We start from the raw sequence: 21,914 nt of genomic DNA, 5'->3' as shown, positions 1-21,914 counted from the left end.
TACACAGTCCTTTGTCTATCGGCTACCCCAATGTGCTGCTCACTAGCTTATGCTTAGGCAAGGCAGTACAGTCTGCTCATAAATGCTCAATGATGGCTGTTGATGAGGGAAATGATATTTATTTGTAAGCTTAGCCATTTTAGCAGAAAAAAAGGGTTAACTGTCTCTCTAATAAAACTGGAATATTTCAGTTTAATTCGTGTTCTTTTAAAGCTCCCAGATCTCTTAGAACACATCACAGGCTCTGAATTATGAATGAGGTTTTAAAGAGACGGATCTGGATGCATCGTTTTAACAGTGGGTTGTATTAAAACCCTGAGATGTGTACACATCAAAATAATTTCAGCTCCATTTAAAAAGCCATTTAGTCGGTATGTGACACATAGTGGGACATATTTCATTCTGAAACAGCCAATTGTGCCTCAAAGCAACCTTTCAATGATAGAGTGTTAAAAGCTCATCTCTGATCAGATGAACACATTTCATATATAATGTTGAGGATTATTATTTTTTAATACAGTTTTCATCTACTTTCCCTCACATTCCCCCACCCACACCTTAACCGATGTTCACTGGAGACAAGATAAGCAAAGATTTTGTTTCTGTTTAGTGAAATTTTTGACTTTTCTTTTTTGTGTGTGTGTTAATGTGATGAAGTTGGTAAGGTACAAAATGTGTCACTAATAAATTCAGTTTTCAGGAGCAATGTCGAAGTCTTTAAAGTAATGTTCCTCTTACCACTAATAAACTGTTATGGAAAACCCCAGCTAGCCCACTTTTGCCTTCTTTTTAAAGGAACCAGCAATTAATTAGTTGTAGTTCATTATATTCTCACTTCCTTAATATATCATAACCCCACATGTTACCCGGCAACAATATAAATAACTTGAAAAGTCAGTTTCAGCAAATTAAAATTATTCTTTGCATAATAACTAATGAACAATTCTACATTTTTTCTTAGCTTGCAATCATTTAATAGGACCCTTCATTATTTACTTCCAAGGGGTGTAAATGTGATCATTACTGAGGGATAAGGCTTAAACACCTGGCCCATACACCTTCAATAGTTGTTGGTCACTTTTCATTCGGTCAACATCTATTCCACACATCTATGCTAAGGTTGGCTGAGCCTACATGGAACCTCGTAGGAGACTCCCAGCTTAAAACCTGGCCCATACACCTTCAATAGTTGTTGGTCACTTTTCATTCGGTCAACATCTATTCCACATGTCTATGCTAAGGTTGGCTGAGCCTACATGGAACCTCGTAGGAGACTCCCAGATTAAACACCTGGCCCATACACCTTCAATAGTTGTTGGTCACTTTTCATTTGGTCAACATCTATTCCACATGTCTATGCTAAGGTTGGCTGAGCCTACATGGAACCTCGTAGGATTCTCCCAGCTTAAACACCTGGCCCATACACCTTCAATAGTTGTTGGTCACTTTTCATTCGGTCAACATCTATTCCACACGTCTATGCTAAGGTTGGCTGAGCCTACATGGAACCTGCTAGGAGGCTCCCAGCTTAAACACCTGGCCCATACACCTTCAATAGTTGTTAGTCACTTTTCATCTGGTCAACATCTATTCCAAACATCTATGCTAAGGTTGGCTGAGCCTACATGGAACCTCGTAGGAGGTTTCCAGCTTCCTCTGGAGGAAGCTTATTTTACTTGAGGATTGAGCATAATTTCCCCGACATCTGACGAACAAACATCGTCCACACATCTAATGTGGAAAAATATCAGAACTCTGTCTTGTAATAAGACACCATCCCATGAGGCGAGACAATGAAGTTTTCTATTCAATGACTGCAAACAGATATTTTGAAAACTGTGAGCATATAATAAAAAAATATTATTGAGATATTTATAATACAATGAATAACATTTATTGACTGAAACAATTTTACCCCTTCTCCTTTTTATCCATTTACTAAACATGGAAAAGGTTTGACCGGTTATTTGGAAGCCATGCTGCCTTCCTTCCAACCATTTTCAAATGTCAAAAAAATGGTGTATGGCTTGATAACATGGCATTCAGTCTGACCCTATGTATTCTAAGTTTGCATCCGTTGAATACCCTAGTAATTTTAGTAAGCATCTACCAGAATGTTATAAAGCTGACATATTGTAATGTTAAGGTGCCCATACACATTGGATAGCGGTCAGCTGAACACTATTTTTGCATTATCTCTGTCGACGCCTCCAAACACATACAATCTCGATTCGTAGAGCGTACATGTGTGTTTAATAAGCAGAGAGTTGCAGATATTTCTTTTGACATCTGATCACTAGGAAGAAGAAAACGATTGAGCACTGAAATTCAAAGCACCCAATGTTTTTTTCCCCTGACTTCATGCATGAGTCATGAGGCCCCCATACACACAGTGGATTTGGATGACTTTTCTCCAATGTGTATGGAAGCCTTTACATCCAACTCCAAAATTTGAAGGAACATTCTATCAATAAGAGAAATGTTCCACATTGCAGTACATTCAGGAATTATTCAGTATTATTATTCTCACTGGCAATCACTTTGCTGTTGTGTGTCCTGTTGTGAAAAGAAAGTAACAAGCAGCAATTCTCATTTTACTGCTGAACAAATGCTAATTTATACGCAAAAGCCTAGGAAGGTCTTAGATGTTACATAGTTTTACTTGTTTAAATCAGAACTGATAATTTCTTTTTAATTCTTATTCTCAGACCCAGGATTTGTTACAAAAGCCCCATGTAAGATGTAAGTGTTCTTACATTATATCATAGTAAAGATGAATCTCTGAAGGTGTTTAATTGAAATGCATAATTGGGCATTAAGTAGCCTTAGGAAAGAGGGCATTGGCCAGGAACAGCTCTAAAGACTTGGATAAAGCTAGGTGTATAAGTATAGGGTGTGCAGAGGGAGCAGTTGCACTCTGCCACCTAAAAAGACACTGGTATTAAAACTGACGATTGCTTTCTGGGGGTCTTTATTAATGATTTTCCATTGGGCCTCAACTGCTCCAACTTCCTAAATGAAACTCAATTTAAAAAAAACAAGCTAATTGATACAAAAATGATTTGTCCTCCCTGAGCTTCCCTGTATTAAACCAAACAAACACAAAGAACAAACATAATATGGTAATGATACGGAGAAGGGAAGATTTGAAATGGAGACAACAGTCAAAATACACAAGAAGAGCACATGCGAGAAGGCAAGCAAGCTATGTTAGGAGTCACATTAAGACGGTAGCGACAGAACAGCCATTTCACATCAGTATTCATAGTAAAAAGCTAAAATCAAAGTCAAACCACACTACACAAAACACAATAAGAAACAGGAAAATACCAAACAATGGGAACCCCTTGCCAGCTGGAACACACTGTAATGTCCTATAGAGGTAAATTTACTGTACTACTTTGCATAGTGGTGGCATTCCAGCAGTAAAGGGGATTGGATAATTGAAACCTATGTCATTATAGAAATGTATCCTGTATCTTGATGTCACTCAGTGTTCCACAAAAGGTTTCACAAGGACAGGATTATAGAAGGAGAAGGAAGCCCATAGAAGCCTCTAGTGCATGCAGAACTGGGATGATCCATACCTTGGCCCATTCTATTCGTCCTTGTTGCAATTTAGAGAAAGAAGTAATCTATGTAAGTCATTCCAAAACCTTTTATACAAATTAAATCCCTGAATCTAAGTTGCTATGGTAGGTAGAGCAACAGTGCTGCCATTACCTTAATCTCTATGTTGTACATTTCTAAGTCTGGAAGTAAAATATATACTATTTTTGTCAGCGAACATGAAATGAACACTTTATCCCAAGAATCTCTTCAATGCTCCTTTAGATGAAATTGTATAAAAATAGCAGTAAAACATATATTGCATTGATTAAAAATAATTTACACAAACTAATAGAAATGTGAGCATCATTAGCCCGTACCAGGGCTCATTTTTGATCTCACTAGAAATGACCCCTAAGTGAGTGTATTCTGAATAGCACAGGAGCACAATAAAAGATGTGTATAGATAGTATAGATCAAGTACTGACAAAAAGTACAATAGTGTTTAAAATACAGAGATTTTTGAGCCAGCATACTATCAGTTCTCTTTTCCATTAATCTGTGATGACATATTAAAAAATGACTGCAGTCATTAAACATTACATTTCATGAGTAAATTAGTTTTGGAACTGTTGGCCTTAAAGTTCTATCTAGCAAAATAGTCAAACAAGTCCTGGACCTGTAGAGTGAAAAAAACCTGCCTGATTCCCAAACTGAGTATTGCAAAGTATCTTCAAAGAAAACGTAATCTCCAAGGGGGGCAATATTGCTTCTAGAGACATTTTTTTCAATAGTTTCAGTTCTTCAACCTAAGAACAGAAGGGAAGTCAAATATTCCTGATGCTATTGAAAACTGAGCCTAGGGCTGACCATCCATATTAGGTAAACCTTCAACAAGCTTGTCCATTTCAGTGGGATCAGATCTAATAAGTATGGGGGCCTGCAACTGTTTCTCAATGGCAGATGTCAGGAAAAATAAGGAACGGCTATGTTGAATTTCAACATGCTCCACCATTTTTAATGAGGTTTATACAGTATTACGATGGCAGTGGCATTGCATGGGAAGGGCCACAAAGGTGGATGCCCTGGGTTCAAAATTCTTAAGCGTGCACAATTTAAAAAAAGAAATAAAATAAGAACATAGCAATGGTGTTACTAGCACCGAAGATTAGGGCAGTGCACGTGTCCCAGACTTCTGGCAGTATGTCCCGTATCTCTAAGTGAGTGCCACTTTGAACTGTATCGGCATCACCATAACGCTGATACAAATGGATCCTCTAATATAGCTGGGTTTCATAGGCTCCCTCTCCCACCACTCTCCACCCCACGGTCCTGTAGGTCGCAGGATGCTGCAGGCCTTTGACCTATAGGATTCCAGCATCTTGGCACTTTATTAAACTGCCTGTGTCAGCCTGCTCCGTGTGAGGGGAAGGGTGGATGTGTTTGCTCAGAATAGGTAAGTGTAACGTGTATTCGTTTGTGGGCATTGGCACAAAGGTTGACACTATTACTTTCTAAAGTCAAGGTGGGTTTATGTTAACCGATTTGGTTAAATGACCCCTAAATTGTAAATATTTACTGATCGGTAGTTGATTAATAGCCTGATTGTACAGGGAAACCGCACTTAACAATGCACACTGAGTGATCTGCAATAGGTTGTTCAGACTGCATCTGCTGCCATTGTTGGCAGGATGATGTGCTGCCAAAAACGATGATCTTTTGTGCAGCATAAACGATTTCACCCCATGAACGAGAGTTTTGCTCATTCATCAGGTGATCAGCAGCTGGTTTACACAGTAAGATTATTGTTAAATGAGGTTTCCTAGTAACACTCGGTCACCATAATATTTCAGTGTACATGGTTCTAGAATGAGCAATATTTGCCTTGCCCCAGACTTAGACAACCCACGCTGCACTACAGTACAAGGATTTAGGAAAAGGAACGGTCAGCCAACAGCGATCGCACATTTGTACACAGTGCTAGATGCCAGAAATAATCATCCCGAAGATAAGGCTGCGCAGCACTCCTATTATGGGTGCTCAAATAGGGGTTCACTCCAAATCAAATAATAAGATGAATTTGGCACTCCAAAGCAGATGCAGACATTTTTTTTTAATTGCACATATTTCCTCTGTTTGCATTAGTTACTAATTCAAACAGAGGAAAATCTTAGCAATAAAAAAAAATTTCTGCATCCACTTTGGAGTGCCAAATTCATCTTATTATTTGAAATAATCATCCCACTATCATACTAACACTGTGAAAGAAAAGTAGATGCTCTTTAAAGAAGTTGTCCAGTACTTTATAATACCCCCCCAATGTATCCCCTCGGGGACTTTTTGTAATTACCTTACGTTGCTGGTAATGCCTGTGAGCGGCGCTATCTGTGGCCAGGAAGACAGAGACCCCTGGCTGCTGCCAGCACTTGTCGTGACGTCAGCGGATGTCAGAGCCGGGGGTCACGTGATGCCTGTGAGCGGCCAGTGATAGCGCCGCTCACAGGCATTATCTGCAACGTAAGGTAATTACAAAAAGTCTTAGGGTCCCCGGGGGGATACATTGGGGGGGTAATATGAAGTACTGGACAACCCCTTTAATGACCTCACATCTCATTTCTTAGATAAACAAAAAAATAAATAAAACTTTTCTAATCAATAATTCTTCTATTTCAACTAAAACATTTTGTGAACTGCTGAAAAATATATGGTATAGTCCATCTTAAAACATATTCCCCATATTCAGTCATAAAGACAGCAATGAGCGCAGATTGGAAGAGGTAGAGCCTACATTACACTACGGTGGCAAGAGAAACTACTCATCTAGTCAAAACGCCATACAGTTGTTTTTTTTTCTCCCATTGACCTCGGAAAAAACAGCACAAATATTTTTTTCTCTTTTTATTCGCAAATGTATTTTTTGTTTTTTACTTCACAGAATTGGTTTACAGAAAATACACGAGTGTGAAGAGCCTGGAAAAAGAACATGCAGCAGAGTGTCCAAAGTGAGAAGCTAACAATGGTTCTATCTGGTGACGTGCAATAAGGCACTGAGTGGTTTGCATTTAGAGAGGTGTGTGATTTTGGCACAATATTGTATTCTATACATTTTTCTCCACAGGGCATATAGATTGCTTATGTTATAGAATAAAAAAAGCTTTTACAAAACAATATGAATGTTGTCAGCAGAATGCAATCTCAGTTGTCACGTATTATGTATTGGTCAGTCATCTACACATGTTAAGGGGCATATAATAGGCAAGAGTTACAGGCGGTCTTTCTATCATTCCTTAGTAATCCTCCATCTATATAGCTTGTATGAGTTATCTTAAGTGAAGGAGACAATAAAAGTGTAACAACGATAATGGAAACTGTTTGCCTTGCATTGCGCACTGTTAGGCAACTTCTTCCCAATTAATAGAGTATAGAAACAGAGACTATTGCTAACGCCACGTTCACATTATCAGTATTTCGTCAGTATTTTACCCCAGTACTTGTAAGCCAAAACCAGGAGTGGGTGATAAATACAGAAGTGGTGACATGTTTCTATTATACTTTTCCTCTGATTGTTCCCCTCCTAATTTCGGCTTACAAATACTGATGGAAAATACTGACAAAATACTGAACGCGTGAACGTGGCCTAAAGAGAGAGAACAGAGCAATAATTGCCTCTAGGAGGCGCAGTAATGGCACAAACATTACCCGGCGCCTGAAGGAGATCAAATAAGGACACGAGTAATTATGAGGCCCTTGTATATGTTTTATATTCAGGTCAAGGTACTATAATTATGTCCCTAGTAAGAGCTATGTTGAGCAGGTAATGCTGGAACATGTAGTTCACATTGAGTTGTGGACTGCAGTAATTGCGGCTCATTAAATTCAAAATGAATTCTTGGTGTATAGACAATTTCATTTTATTTTTTTAAGGACAGGTGTACTAGAAATGTTAGGAAGGAGACACAGTGGGGGCATAGACTTATAAGTCTTTCCATGGTATAGGAGTCGGTGGGTGGTGATCTGTTTCGGGAAGGGGCGGACATTGAAGGCAGAAGTAAGGGATCAGTGAGAGATACATCTCCGGCAGAAGAGTCAGAAGGCACTACCGGTCGGGAAATGGGGTCTAGAGCGGGACGGAGTGGGCTAGAAGGAAATTCAGGATGCAAACATTAACAGACCAAAAGGATGGCTGCAGGGGCCGAAGGGAGCTAAAAAATTAAAATGGAGGTAACAGCTTCCGGACTCATTTTAGGGACAGACAGATATTTTTTTCTTTTTTTTTTGTCCCTGGGAAAGTCCTTTAGGCTATGTGCCCACGATGCAGAAATTCTCTGGATTTTTTCCTGAGCGTTTCTGCATCTCCCTGGCAGAAAAAACGCATGCGGATTGTACATGCGGATTGTACATGCGTTTTTTCTGCCAGGGACAAGCAGATGTGGAGCGTTCTTCACATGCATTTCCGCATGCGGGTTGTCAAGCGCTTTCCAAGCGATTTTAGGATCACTTGGAAAGTGCTTGACAACTTGGTAAATCCATGCAACCGGCATGAATTTATATAGTGTGACCAAAAGAATGGTAAAAATTAAATATATACTTACCTTCTGATGGCCCCCGGTGTCCTTGTCTTGGCTTGCCAGCAGCTCGCGGTAGACTAAAGGACCTGCCGACATCAGCGGTCGCGTGACCCGTCACATGACTAAATTACGTCACCGCAGGTCCTTTTAGGCTAAGTGCCCACGATGCAGAAATGCTGCATATTTTTTAAGCTTCTCCCTGGCAGGAAAAACGCATGCGGATTGTACATGCGTTTTTCCTGCCAGGTAGAAGCGTTTGTCAAGCGTTTTTGCATGCATTTCTGCATGCGGGTTATCAAGCGATTATCCAAGCGATTATTCGTATCACTTGGAAAAGTGCTTGACAACTTGGTCACACTATATAAATCCATGCAACCGGCATGGATTTATTTAGTGTGACCAAGTAATAGTTAAAAAAAAAAGAATAAGAATGGTAAAAAATAAAAAATAAAGATTATACTTACCTTCCGATGGCCCGCGGTGTTTTCTCCGCTGCGTCCGGTGTGTTGTATTGGTTGCGGTGGTGTGAAAGGACCTGCGATGACATCATTGAGTCATGTGACAGGTCACGCGTCCGCCGACTTCAGCGGTCGCGTGACCTGTCACATGACTCAATGACGTCATGGCAGGTCCTCACACCAACGCAACCCATATAAGAGGCCGGACGCATCGCTGAGGAGACCGGGGGGCCATCAAAAGGTAAGTATAATCTTTATTTTTTATTTTAAATTCTTTTTTAACAGGTTCCATGGTACCCGGGTCTGGAGGAGAGTCTCTTCTCCAAACCCGGGTACCATCCGCACATAGAAACGCATATTATCCGTGTGTGCAAATGTGCTGACACGGATAATATGCATTTCAATGCAAGTCAATGGCGGCAAATACGCTGCGTATTTTTCCGCAATGATAATCCGCAGCGGAAATTTCTGCAGCATGTGCACAGCACATGCGGATTATCATTGGGGACCATGGGGCACGTATTACCAAGCGTTTTTTAAGCGTTTTCGCTGCGGAAATTCCGCAGCAAAAACGCTTGAAAAACGCATAGTGGACACGCAGCCTTAGTTTACCGCGAGCTGCCGGCAAGCCGAGACAAGGACACCGGGGGCCATCAGAAGGTAAGTATAATATTTATTTTTTATTTTATTCTTTTTTTACAGGTTCTATGGTACCCGGCTCTGGAGGAGAGTCTCCTCTTCTCCAAACCCGGGTATCATCCGCACATTGAAACGCATGTGATCCGCATGTACAGATCCAGTGATGCGGATTCCATGCGTTCCAATGCAAGTCAATGGCGGCGAAAACGCCCCGTTTCTGCAAAATAATTGGTAGTGCTGCGGATTTTTCCGCAATGAGAATTGTAGACCTTCTACCAAATGTTTTTTTAGCGTTTCTGCAGCGGAATTGCTTAAAAAACGCATAGTGGGCACACAGCCTTAGCTACAACCTTCTTTTGTTACCTGTTGCTTTGTAAAAATGTCAAAAATCATAATAACAAGGAAACTAAAAATTACTTAAAAAAAATTCTCACCAGAGATCAATATGATGTTGTGGATAATTTGTCATGTTTGCCATACAGTTCAATGTATTTCAGTTATTTAGAGGTAGATAATATAATATTCATTTATTTAACAGTTTATTTATGCAACAGAATTTCTCGTCCATGTCCTGACCCACACTGAGGACATAATCTGTTCTCTTATTCTCTTCCATTTTTCCAGTCTAGACTCTGCTATTCAATAAATGAAACTATATTATGAACTGTGGGTACATGCAAACCATCCGTTTTTTAAAATATTTGTTTGTTGTGAACACAAAAATAGCCAAAATCGCGTGAATGCACCCTACATGAATCCAATATTTCTGAAACGTTTCTTTAAGACATTTACTCTTCTCAAACATCTCTTTCAGGCATTTTTAATAACCTTCCATCTCACTGTTTCCTTCAAAGAGATGTTGGTTGGCAACTAGCTACTAAAGAGGGTGCATAAGACTAGAAAAACATGGTTGTTTCCTGCTATAAATCGTATCATGGGCGGAATTTGGATTAAGTTGCTGTACCAGACATTGCCCATGGACTGGAGTGGACACTTTACAGAAGGAAACAGACAATAATCCCTGATTCTCAGTCTCCTAATACCCTTTATCTGATGAAGGAAGTCTTTGTGCTCTGAATCAATCTTGCAATGCAAAATATTGGGCCGAAAATTAGATACTAAATGTTTACCCTCTATATTATAGTAGTCTTTTAAACAGATGTGGGGTATGTAATACGTTACACTCTCCTTATGAGGCAGCATGTTATTAAAGTGTACCTATCACTTTAATTTTTTTTCATAAATCATAAGCAGACATGAAAATAAGAAACTTTGTAATATATCTTATCAAATCTGCTTCTTTCTCCTTCTGGACTGATCTTTCATTCTCAACTCATGGGTAACAGTTGTATTTGGTGAAGACAGATGTTTAAATTACTGAGCTTGGAAATGACAATTGGTGCTTATGAGATTCTGTGGAGAAGGGAGGAGCCAGAAGCAGGCACTGACATTCTGCTGCAAGTTCTCCTGAAGTGACATTTATAGTTCTCCATAGAACTTTATGATCACCAACAGTCATCTGCTTTCTAAGAAATGAGAAAATCAGTGTTCTGTGAAACAGGAAACGGTTCTTTACAGTCAGAGCAGTCAGACTGTGGAATGCCCTACCACAAGTCGTAGTAATGGCCGACACTATAATAGCTTTCAAAAAAGGGCTGGACAATTTCCTCGATACACATAACATTGTGGGTTATAGTTAAATTAGACAAAATGTTACACCTATAGTAGTACATTTAGTACAGTAATAGTAAGTACATAACCAGTATCATAATTAGGATTGATCCAGGGTTCTTGCACTGATCGCCTTTTCTCAGGGTCAAGAAGGAATTTTTCCCTGTGATGCAAATTGGCTGAATGTGTCCTGGGGTTTTTGCCTTCTTCTGGATCAACAGATTTAGGCATAGGGATTTTAGTAATACCATTACCAGAATCACAAGAGTAATACAAAATATAAAACTAATTAAAATATTATAAACAAGTTCATTTTTAATTGTAATAAGGCGGCAATAATAATAATGGTAATAATACATTGGTGAGGCCTAGTCCCAGTAGGTTAGTACTGTAAGTTAGTGTAGTGTTAGTGTAGGAACTACAATTGGGGGAGAAAGGTTGAACTGGATGGACCTAGGTCTTTATTCAACCTACATTACTATGTTTAGATTTTACCTGTGAATTGAGAATATTGAGAGTGAAAGATCAGTCTAGGAGGAGAAAGAAACAGATTTCTTTCATAACATATATTACAAGGTTTCTTATTTTCACAATTTCTACTAATTTATGGGGGAAAAATAAAACAACAGTTACTCTTTAATTATAACCTGGGTAGTCTAAATAAGAGAAAATGCCAGGTATGTGGTGAAGAAATGACTGTAGACCTTAGTGATCGGAAGATGTCTCCACGGTGTAATTCTATATGAATGAAGTCACTATACATAGGGGCAGAATTTGGCAGGTCATGTGTGCAAGATGCCATACTAGTTTTGCCGGGCTAGGACTGATTCTTTGTTCTTGGTGAAGGAAGGCCTAGCTAGGATTTTGCTCAGATACATTATAAGCTGAGGTCAGATACATGGATTGTAAGCAAAGCAAATGAGTCTCATTGAAATTATATTGATGAACATTTGGAAATGTGTGTAAATGATCCAGTGTGGGACAAGCAGGAATGTACAAAAGTTATGGCCTGCACCTAAACCGAGCACATATTTTACTTACAGTCACCTATCTAAACATTCACACAGACACCGATAAGCATGCACATAGAGAAAGCCCATTCTATAGGCATCTCAACAAGGGTAATTTGGTACACTAAATTGTATATACATCATTAATTCAAGGACAAATATACATATCTTCTTTGGAAAAAATAGGTAATATCTTAATATATATGAATGTATATGTATGTGAGTGTTGTTCCTGCTACTTTGAAAAAGTATACATTAACAAAAGTGATCAAAAATAGCAGGGGCTTTGGTGTCAGTTAATGGTTTTGAAGACCACCATGGTAAGAAGATACAACAAAATATACAATGCCTTAATGAATCTGGAAATAGCCGTTCCTGTAGATCCACTCATTAAAGAAAATGTATTGAAGCTTGAGGATCCCTGCCACTTTGAAGAATATATTAAAGAACTGTGTATAACTATCGCATTCACTCATTTTACAAGAAGGGCAACAGTGAATTACAAATTCTGCAAAAGGTTTCCAGCACATGAAAGTCACATTCATGACTCCACCGGATCTGAAATTCTCTGCAGCCGTGCACTCTTACAGTGGATTGTCAATTCTCTGTCCTTACAGTGCCACCAAGAGCTGAAGCTTCACATTATTAATGAACGTTATTGCAGGGAAGACACCTTACTCCATGCTGTACGTATTAGCCATTAGTAGTACATACAAAAATCTTCAGCCAGTTCATGGGACCTGTGCGCAATATTTTAACTAAATATTTTATTTCCTATATAGAAAGTTCAAAAGCCACTATGTAAGAAGGGTGGCTTCTATGTCCTCATGAAAGAGCAAAGTGGTTTGGGCATTTTGCCTAATGAATCTAGTAATGCTCAGTAAACCATCTGTGTAACAGAGAAAATAGTGCAAAACCTCATGAACACCACCTTATTGTGTATGTATTTATGTCAGTTATTTATGTACAGTGATAAATCTGCTCATTTTTTCCTGCACATCCGCTGCTGTCTAGGATTGCACATATATGTACAGTATGTTTAACCAAATGGCTTTACTAGATACAGGAAGCCTTGGCCATGGTTATAATGCAAACATGCAGCATGGGAATGCTTGGTTCCAAAAAGATGCTTGCCCAGCAAGAAGCAATATGTCCAAGTCAAATTGTAGCATCCCATGAGACTGGGTCTCCATGTAACCCTTATTTACTTTTACTCTACCATGCCTTACAGATGGTTACTTTCCTTTTTCCCTCCTTATAACTCTAATTGAGTGCAGTAAATATTGTGAATGCACCTTCAATAAAAGGTGCATGAAAGCTGTCAACAAAGGAAGACTAATAAGTTATATACAGCTGCATTGCTGTTTAATGCTTATAGCATCAAGACATTGGTGGATGTGGAAGACTATAAAAATACCTGGCAATGTTTAAACTATTTATGACTTCATGAATTTCTTTTGTTCTTTTCTACTGCCAAGTTAGCCTGTCCCTTTCCACGCAATTTAATGTGGGTATTTACAGAGCCTATGGTATATTATATGAGGCATTGCACAGAACCTGATTGATATAAATGTGATCCTTAGAGCTAACCAATATTTAAATACTGTATGATCCATTTAAAGGGAATCTGTCACCTGCTTTTTGTACCTCATCTGAGAGCAGCATAATGTAAGCAGAGACCTTGATTCCAGGAATGTATCACTTACTGGACTTTTTGCTGCAGTTTTGATAAAATCCCTATTTCATCAGCTGCAGATCTAGCAGTTCTCTGAATGCTGAGTACAACCCCACCCACACCACTGATTGACAGCTCTCCGTGTGCACTGTGCATAGGTATAAAGATACCAATCAGTGGTGGGGTGAGGCTATACAGTGCTGATGAATATGGAGGACTACCAAGAAGCAGGTTTACTAGTCCTATAATGATAATCTGTCTTTATCTCTATATCATACTGCTCTCAGATTAGATGACAAACCCTGGTGACAGATTCCCTTTAAACATCAGGGCCAAATGTCAGTTCTGTAAATAAAAACAACAAAATAGTCTGAAGATGTCCTTCATAATTTCTGTCTAAATTAGGAATCATTAGAAATAGTAAAGGGATCATCTACCTAATAATCTGCTTTCATAGACACCCTCCTACACACCAAATAATAATTCATCAGTATGTATATGGATATAGGTGTATTACATTTGTAGGTGGGGACCATCTCTGAGGACAATTTGTTTTACCTAAATTTATTTAATACATTAAAAAAGAAAAAAAAATGTTTACAATTGAGTTTCATTAAAATGCAGCATTATTTGCCTTCTAAAAACTTTGTGTTGGACCATCTATTGCGAGCTGCAGAATCAGTTACCTGAGAATCTCTCAGTCAGCCCACTGTGACAGGATGTTTTTAACTCTTATCTATTTTTTTCTGAGCTCCTTTCAGCTGATTTATGACTATAGACCACATTAAAGTTGAATGGGCAGGGAAACATAGAGTCTGCTAAAGCAAAATGGTGCAAAATTTTTCATAAAACCCAATTGCAAAATTCATTTTTAGCCCTAAAGGTGAGTTAGTTTGTTACATCATTTAAAGTGTTGAATATCAAGAATGTGCTATGTTATGATATGTAATACATGAAGTGTGAGGTTAAACTATGCTACATCTGCACACTGCACACAATTTAACTCCTTTCTTTGAAAAGAGTATAATAACCTTCTATCTCAGTTCCCAAAATGTTTTTTTTTACTAGGACTGTGACCAATGGCTCCCTGATTGTTGTGTAACTACAATTTCCATGTCTAACAATCTCCAGCTCTAATGCTGTTTTGCAATAGGTAGAGTCACATATGGGAGCCCACTGACCGAGGAGATGAACAGATGTGTACAGGAATGGAGCATTGCCCTTCATGGAACATGCCTACAATATATTTCATAAAGAGAGTTTACTCATCAACTTAGTTCCTTAGTATACTCACTGGATTGTTTTTGCTTTCATAGTCTACATTTCTCTGTTTAGAAAATAAAAATATTGGAATAAAATATTTGATTTTAACATTCAAATTTTGATTAGGCTGTATATCTGTATTATCAAACATATGCTTAAGAAGGAAACTGTATTGTCACTATACAATGAAGTAAGGCACTTTATCAAACCAGGTTCCCCGTAATTCATGGTAACTAAGAGTGCCTTTGCATAAGAATGGTACCTGTTCTATCTTTGCACTGTCAATAACTAATAATAATAATAATAATAATTAACCTTGAATAAGGTGAATCGGGATCAGGACATTCTATACTGAATGAAATATGCATATGCTTATCGCCAGTATAATGATGCCTCAAACTGTTTGGACTAATGTCTAATGCATACACAAAATATTCTTTCAGTATTCTTATAATAACCAATTAAAGTGACAGTAAGACATGCCACAATCGAGTCCACTGCTTAGCATGGATATGAATTTCACAAAGATGAGGCAGATATTTATAATTCTATGCAGCTACTATTGCCACAAGTAACAGGTATATTTGTTTATCACTGTAGAGCCAATATAGGGATCCAGATTGTTATGGAAACATTTTTTAAAAATTAATGTAGAGACTTACAAGTGAATTTTCTCTAATGTAGAAAAGGAAAACGATAATGCATAAACATTTTACAGATCTTGTCGCCTATGTACATGGCTGTAGTTTAACTACCAACCTATGAACTCAATTTAGAAATTGAGCATACAGTATACGATACTGTGTAAAACGTTTACACGTTTGTGGAAAAATTGCTTCAAAGTAAAAATTATTTAATAGAAGTGTTAGTAGTTTATAGGAATGAAAGGAATAAAAGAGAAATCTAAATCGCATCAATATTTTGTGTGACCACCCTTTACCTTCAAAACAGCATCAAAGTATCAATTCTTCTCGGTACACTTGCACAGAGTTTTTGAAGAAACTCAGCAGGGAGGTTTTTCCAAACAACTTGGAGAATTTGAAGTTAATAAACACACGAAACCAAGGATTGACCAACCTGTTCACTGCCAGTAAGTGTCCAAATGTACTAGAGTTGGTGAACGTATAAAAAGTTTGTATTCTGCCATATAAGTGCACGGAATGTATGTGGATGGTGTCCTGGCTGGTGGCACTTTCTACAAATATTGTCCTTTCAAAAATGGAGCTGTAGGTTCTTGTGTGATCTCACAACAACTACAATATGTAGCATGCAACAAAATCCAAAGCGTTTCTGAGAAACTTGCTCTCCTTCATTAGGGATAGCACATGCAATGTCTACCTAGTCAATGTAAAAGCATAGCATCTCCATAATTTGGCTGTTAAACAAATTTGGCTGAAATTTTGTAGCCAGTGTCTCATACATTCTGCTGGTGGATTGGGCAGCATGCACCAGCTGTTAAGTTCCATATAATGACATTGGCTGTATGTTTGGGGTCGTTGTCCTGCTGCAGAATAAATTTGGAGGCAATCAGACACCTATTTGATGGTATTTCATGATGGGTAAGTATCTGTCTGTATTTCTCAACATTGAGGACACCAAGTATTGAGTAGTGTTGAGGACCAGTGGTCAACCAAGGATACTTAGTGAACCAGATGAAAATAACAACATGCTTCCCCGCGAAATCAGCTGGCAGCAACCAGTGAGACCCAACTACACCCATCTACTGTTTGGAGAAGTCTGTCCAGAAATCATCTCAAACATAGGAACTGAGGTGCAGAAAAATGGCAGCAGGTGATCTGGAATAATGAGTCAAAATAGGAGGTATTTGGCTACAACAGAGAGCAATTTGTTGGCTGGAGAGCGGTGCAATAATGATTGCAAGGTGCAGTGAATAAGTGAAGGTCCTTGACTGTTTGGGGCTGCATTTCAGCAAATGGAGTCATGGATTTGGTTAAGATTAATGATATCCACAATGCTGAGAAATACAGGCAAATCATTCCCTATTAGGGAACACTATAAGGGAGGCATCTGATTGATTTCAACATCATTGAGTCTATCTGGGATTGCATAAAGAGACAGAAGGATTTGCACAAGCCTCATACACAGAAGATCTGTGGTTAGTTCTCCAAGATCTTTTGACCAACCTCCCAGCTGAGTTCCTTCAAAAACAGTGTACAAGAAGTGTACCAAGAAAAATTGATGCTGTTTTGAGAGCAAAGGGCGGTCACACCAAATGTTGATGTGATTTTGATTTCTCTTTCAGTCATTCATTTTTCATTTTGTTAATTGACAAAAATAAACTATTACAACTTCTATTTTTGAAAACATTCTTACTTTGCAGCATTTTTCCACACCATTTATGTCCTCTCTTAATTTCCTCTGCACAGTAAACAAAATGATCTTAAGGTGGACCTGTCAAAAAAGTTAAAAGTGGCCAGTATTTGCTTTTATTTTATTCCTGCTGCTGCCAAGTATTCCCTTTTTTGATAGTTTAAAATCCGCTATATAGTTCCAGAGATATCGACTTTTTTACTGCTACATTTTATGGTCTTTACCAAGAACTAGTGGATCACAGGACAATAATACAGAGCAACCTAAAGACGCCCCTAGAGAATCCTGTGAGCCACATCCCCTTCGTTAAGATCACAAAAGCTATTATTAAATAAAAAGGTCCATATTTGGGGAACCGTATGGTAGATTAAAAAAAAAAGCCTGACTACTCAGGAGAGCCGTGCTGTTAGAATAAAGGCAAAACTGGCCACATTCGTCCTGGTGTGAAGTCGTTTTTAAATGCCATGCAAAGAGATGCCGTTTGAGCCATAACTAATAATCTGCATCAGGGTGCTTCACACTCTGGGAAAAATTCATCATTTTTGTGATATATTTCCTGTAATTTTTTGAAACTTTTGTTGTGGTACAAAATGCTGCAAACAAATGTTATCTTGAAAGGGAATCTGTCAGTCACAAAATGCTAACAAATCACTTATACGGGTATGTAGGGGACTCAGCCCCTAAAAAATCTCATCTGTAGTATAGACTTTAGTGGTTTAGTTTCCTAAAGAAAAAAAAATCTTCTGCAAATGAGGAGGCTTTGGTGCAACATTGTGCCCCTTAATTTGCATACTAATCTTCTAGTCATATCTTCATTGACAGAGCTCAAGGAAGCGTTGTCTGAACTCAATTAGCGGCCATGTAGGGACTTTGCAGGATCACAGCCTTGCTCAGTGTCAGTGTGCACTCTCATCACTGGCTCCTGTCTGCAGTATAGTACAAGAGTCCGCAGACAGGAGCCAGCAATTAGAGCACACACCGACACTGTGTGAGCTGCGCACGGCTGGGCTACTACACTGTCATTGAGCATTCTCATCACTGGCTCCTGTCTGCAGTATAGTACAAGAGGCCACAGACAGGAGCCAGCAATGAGAGCACACACCGACACTGTGTGAGCTGCGCACTGCTGAGCTACTGCAGTGTCATTGTGCATTCTCATCACTGGCTCCTGTCTGCGGCCTCTTGGTACTGTACTGCAAGCAGGAGCTAGCGATGAGAGCACACACCGACACTGTGTGAGCTGCTCACGGCTGGGCTACTGCAGTGTCATTGTGCATTCTCATCACTGGCTCCTGTCTGCGGCCTCTTGGTACTGTACTGCAAGCAGGAGCTAGCGATGAGAGCACACACCGACACTGTGTGAGCTGCGCACGGCTGGGCTACTGCAGTGTCATTGTGCATTCTCATCACTGGCTCCAGTCTGCGGCCTCTTGGTACTGTACTGCAAGCAGGAGCTAGCGATGAGAGCACACACCGACACTGTGTGAGCTGCGCACGGCTGGGCTACTGCAGTGTCATTGTGCATTCTCATCACTGGCTCCTGTCTGCGGCCTCTTGTACTGTACTGCAGACAGGAGCCAGCAATGAGAGCACACAATGACACTGGGTGAGCTGCTCACGGCTGGACTACTGCAGTGTCAGTGTTCGCGCTCATCACTGGCTCCTGTCTGCGGCCTCTTGGTACTGTACTGCAAGCAGGAGCCAGCAATGACAGCACACACAGCCACTGTGCTACTGCAGTGTCATTGTGCATTCTCATCACTGGCTCCTGTCTGTGGCCTCTTGGTACTGTACTGCAAGCAGGAGCCAGCAATGACAGCACACACCGACACTGTGCTACTGCAGTGTCATTGTGCATTCTCATCACAGGCTCCTGTCTGGGCCTCTTGTACTGTACTGCAGACAGGAGCCAGCAATGAGAGCACACACTGACACTGTGTGCACTGCGCACAGCTGGGCTACTGCAGTGTCATTGTGCATTCTCATCACTGGCTCCTGTCTGCGGCCTCTTGTACTGTACTGCAAGCAGGAGCTAGCGATGAGAGCGCACACCGACCCTGTGTGAACTGCGCACGGCTGGGCTACAGCAGTGTCATTGTGCATTCTCATCACTGGCTCCTGTCTGCGGCCTCTTGTACTGTACTGCAAGCAGGAGCTAGCGATGAGAGCACACACTGACCCTGTGAACTGCTGGAATACTGCAGTGTCACCACTCTGAGGAACATCAGAGTTGCTGGTTGAGGTCAGGCAGCGCTTGCTTGGGCACAGTCAATCAATATATGACAAAGTACTCAGTATGCAAATTGGCGTGGCTTAATGAGCTCTTAGCCTCACCAATGGTGCACTGAAACTCCCTAATTTGCATACAAAATAATGATTTTTTCTGGCAACCAAACAACTAAAATCTGCACTTACAAAGTCATTTACATAGGGGCTAAGTCCACTACATACCTGTATTATATAAGTGGTTAGACAGCAGTTTAATGGTGACAGACCCCCTTGAAGTTAAAAGGAAAAAATAAAATGCTTATTTTCCCCCTCTTAGGACATTTTGGGGGTTCTTTGTTTTTTTTCTTCCAAATGTGATATGCTGCCATTTTTTTCATGCATGTTTTTAAAGACTTCTCTAGAGAAAGAAAGCACATGAAAAAAACGTGAGCAAAAAAAGGCCAAAAAAAATGAAAAAAAACCTATGGGCTGTATGTAAATATTACATTTGTCTCCTACTAAAATAAATATGTTGTAAACATAATGAAGGAGACTTAGTTTTAAGAAGTGTCACATTTCAATAATAACCTATGCACTCACTACTCCATTGGAAAGTTCTATAAATGACAAAGTAAAAAACTAGGTGTTGTAAATTTCATAAAATTAGAGCTATTTGATGACTATGATGATCTGCAACATATTCTAAGTTACATTTTCCACTTGGGCACATTGACATATCTGCTCTCAATGTGCATTTATACTTATTAAGGCTATTACAATATAAGGAGCAGACTCTGCATTACTTTACCTATACTATGTTTGGTCTATTCATGTTTAGCACAGGCTTCAAAGCGGACATCTTAACATCTGCTAAATACACTGAATCCTGAACAACAAGTACAGCAAATGACTTCTGGATTTGAGGAATGGATGGGGACTTCTGTGGGGAAGGTATGAGAACACAGAACGCCATGCACCAAAACAATGAAAGGAAGGGGGGAAGAGCGGCATTTCTGATGTTGCAGGGGCACTGATGCACACATGGATTTAATAGGCAAACGTCAGGGATGCTGTTAAGGGTTTGACACGTGTAACAACAAACAAGAGTTTTTGGGGTTTAATGTATTTCACACCCTTTATTAGCCTTGACTATTCAGCCACTGATAACCCATGGCTGTACTCTTTTCTTTTTAATCTAGTATACCTATAACACCCCCATAAAATGTACACTCTTGCGTGAAAGTGTAAAATAGAAGTTCTAATTTCTAATGATCTATACCAATATTTCCCAAACCTCAGTTTTTTTTCTATCAACTAGGCCCTTCACTGGTCTTGAAAACTGCAAATAATTTCTGCACAGAGTGGGATGTCAAGATTAATTTCTATAGTAACACCCCACTGTCTTCCCCTCCCAAATTGTAGCCCTGTTCACAGTCTGTCTTCCATCACGTACTTCTGTTTGTCTCGGGCATCGCGAGCCTTGACACGGTTCTGGCGGTTGGCTGAGGCTGGGATGGAGTGAACAGATGAGCTCTTTTTGCTAGAGGAGTGTGAAGAGTGCGAAGAGTGTGAGAGGCTGGCACGAGACTGGCTGGCGTTGTGGTCGAATTGCATCAGGCAGAAGATGAGGTCTGTGGGAACCAACTCGAATTCATAAGGAGGATTGGTAATAACGTACCTAAAAAAAAGAGATACAGTATTTTTTGGGTCACACACATATCAAGAGCAATCTTAGCATTTATTAAATGATACATGGCATATCACTGGGGCAAATTTCACACTGGTTTGTAGAGATGAGCAAAATTGATTTGATGCAAATCGAATTCATGTCAAATTTTGCGAAATTTGCAGGTCCCAGTAATTTTAAACAATCTGAGATATGATTTGTGCGAATTGATAATAAAATGCCCACTGTCATTTTACACATTGCAGGAGACTGTATCAGCTGCAGAAGGCTCACATGACCTCAGGCGCTGCCACGCGGGCTTCTCCATAATAATTTGCAGCTATCACATATGGTATAGCGCCACCAGTCAGGAAGGACTATCAGAGCCTGTGTAAAGCCAAATCAAGGAATGTAGCAGCCATTTAGGACAATTCACAATAGAAGGATGATGTTAGAGCTGGCAGCTAAGCAATAGAGATAGGAATAGAAGCCCTTGGACAAATAATCCTGGCGGCAGTAATATATTGTACAACTGTAGCGCTGAAGAATATGAGAGTAGTTGTCTGCAAATACAGAGATACAATTGATAAGAGAAGGGAGAGATAAGAAAGGTGGCAGCAGCAGTACCAGACTCAGTGTGATTGATCAGTGATATAGTGTAGCTCAGTTGTGCTTAACCTATGGCCCTTGATGACTTTCTGTGTGGCCCCCAACTTTGGTCACAGACACGCCTGATACTGTCTGGTGGCTGCTCATAAATATTTTCCATGTTGAGGAGTAGAGGGGCGGCAGGTAGCAATAAACGGATGGGTAACTATTAATGGTACACTTTGAGACCATATCTGTGACCAAGTATTCATCTAAGTAAGGACCATT

At 39.7% G+C, this 21,914-nt stretch overlaps 1 protein-coding gene across 21 annotated transcripts in view; it reads right to left on the bottom strand.

The window, feature by feature from the left end:
• The window catches only part of KCNMA1 (potassium calcium-activated channel subfamily M alpha 1), a 731,255-nt gene that overhangs the window by 7,489 nt on the left and 701,852 nt on the right, over positions 1 to 21,914 (bottom strand). For 18 of the 21 annotated variants that reach the window (XM_073686045.1, XM_073686039.1, XM_073686043.1 and 15 more), the window contains 2 exons: positions 20,826 to 21,050; positions 3,588 to 3,607 (listed from right to left, as the gene is read on the bottom strand). In XM_073686045.1, the coding sequence (XP_073542146.1) occupies positions 3,588 to 3,607; positions 20,826 to 21,050 (245 nt within the window). Of the gene's footprint in view, positions 1 to 3,587; positions 3,608 to 7,555; positions 21,051 to 21,914 lie in introns of those variants that run through there. The other 3 variants (XM_073686052.1, XM_073686053.1, XM_073686060.1) reach the window with 2 other exon arrangements.

This window comes from Phyllobates terribilis, unplaced genomic scaffold, assembly GCF_046119375.1.
Source record: "Phyllobates terribilis strain yellow unplaced genomic scaffold, ASM4611937v1 Scaffold_5__5_contigs__length_657084704, whole genome shotgun sequence".
In the NCBI taxonomy this organism is placed as follows: Eukaryota; Metazoa; Chordata; class Amphibia; order Anura; family Dendrobatidae; genus Phyllobates; species Phyllobates terribilis.
The sequence above is the reverse complement of the archived record's forward strand: the minus strand, read 5'-3'. Positions and strand labels throughout refer to the sequence as shown.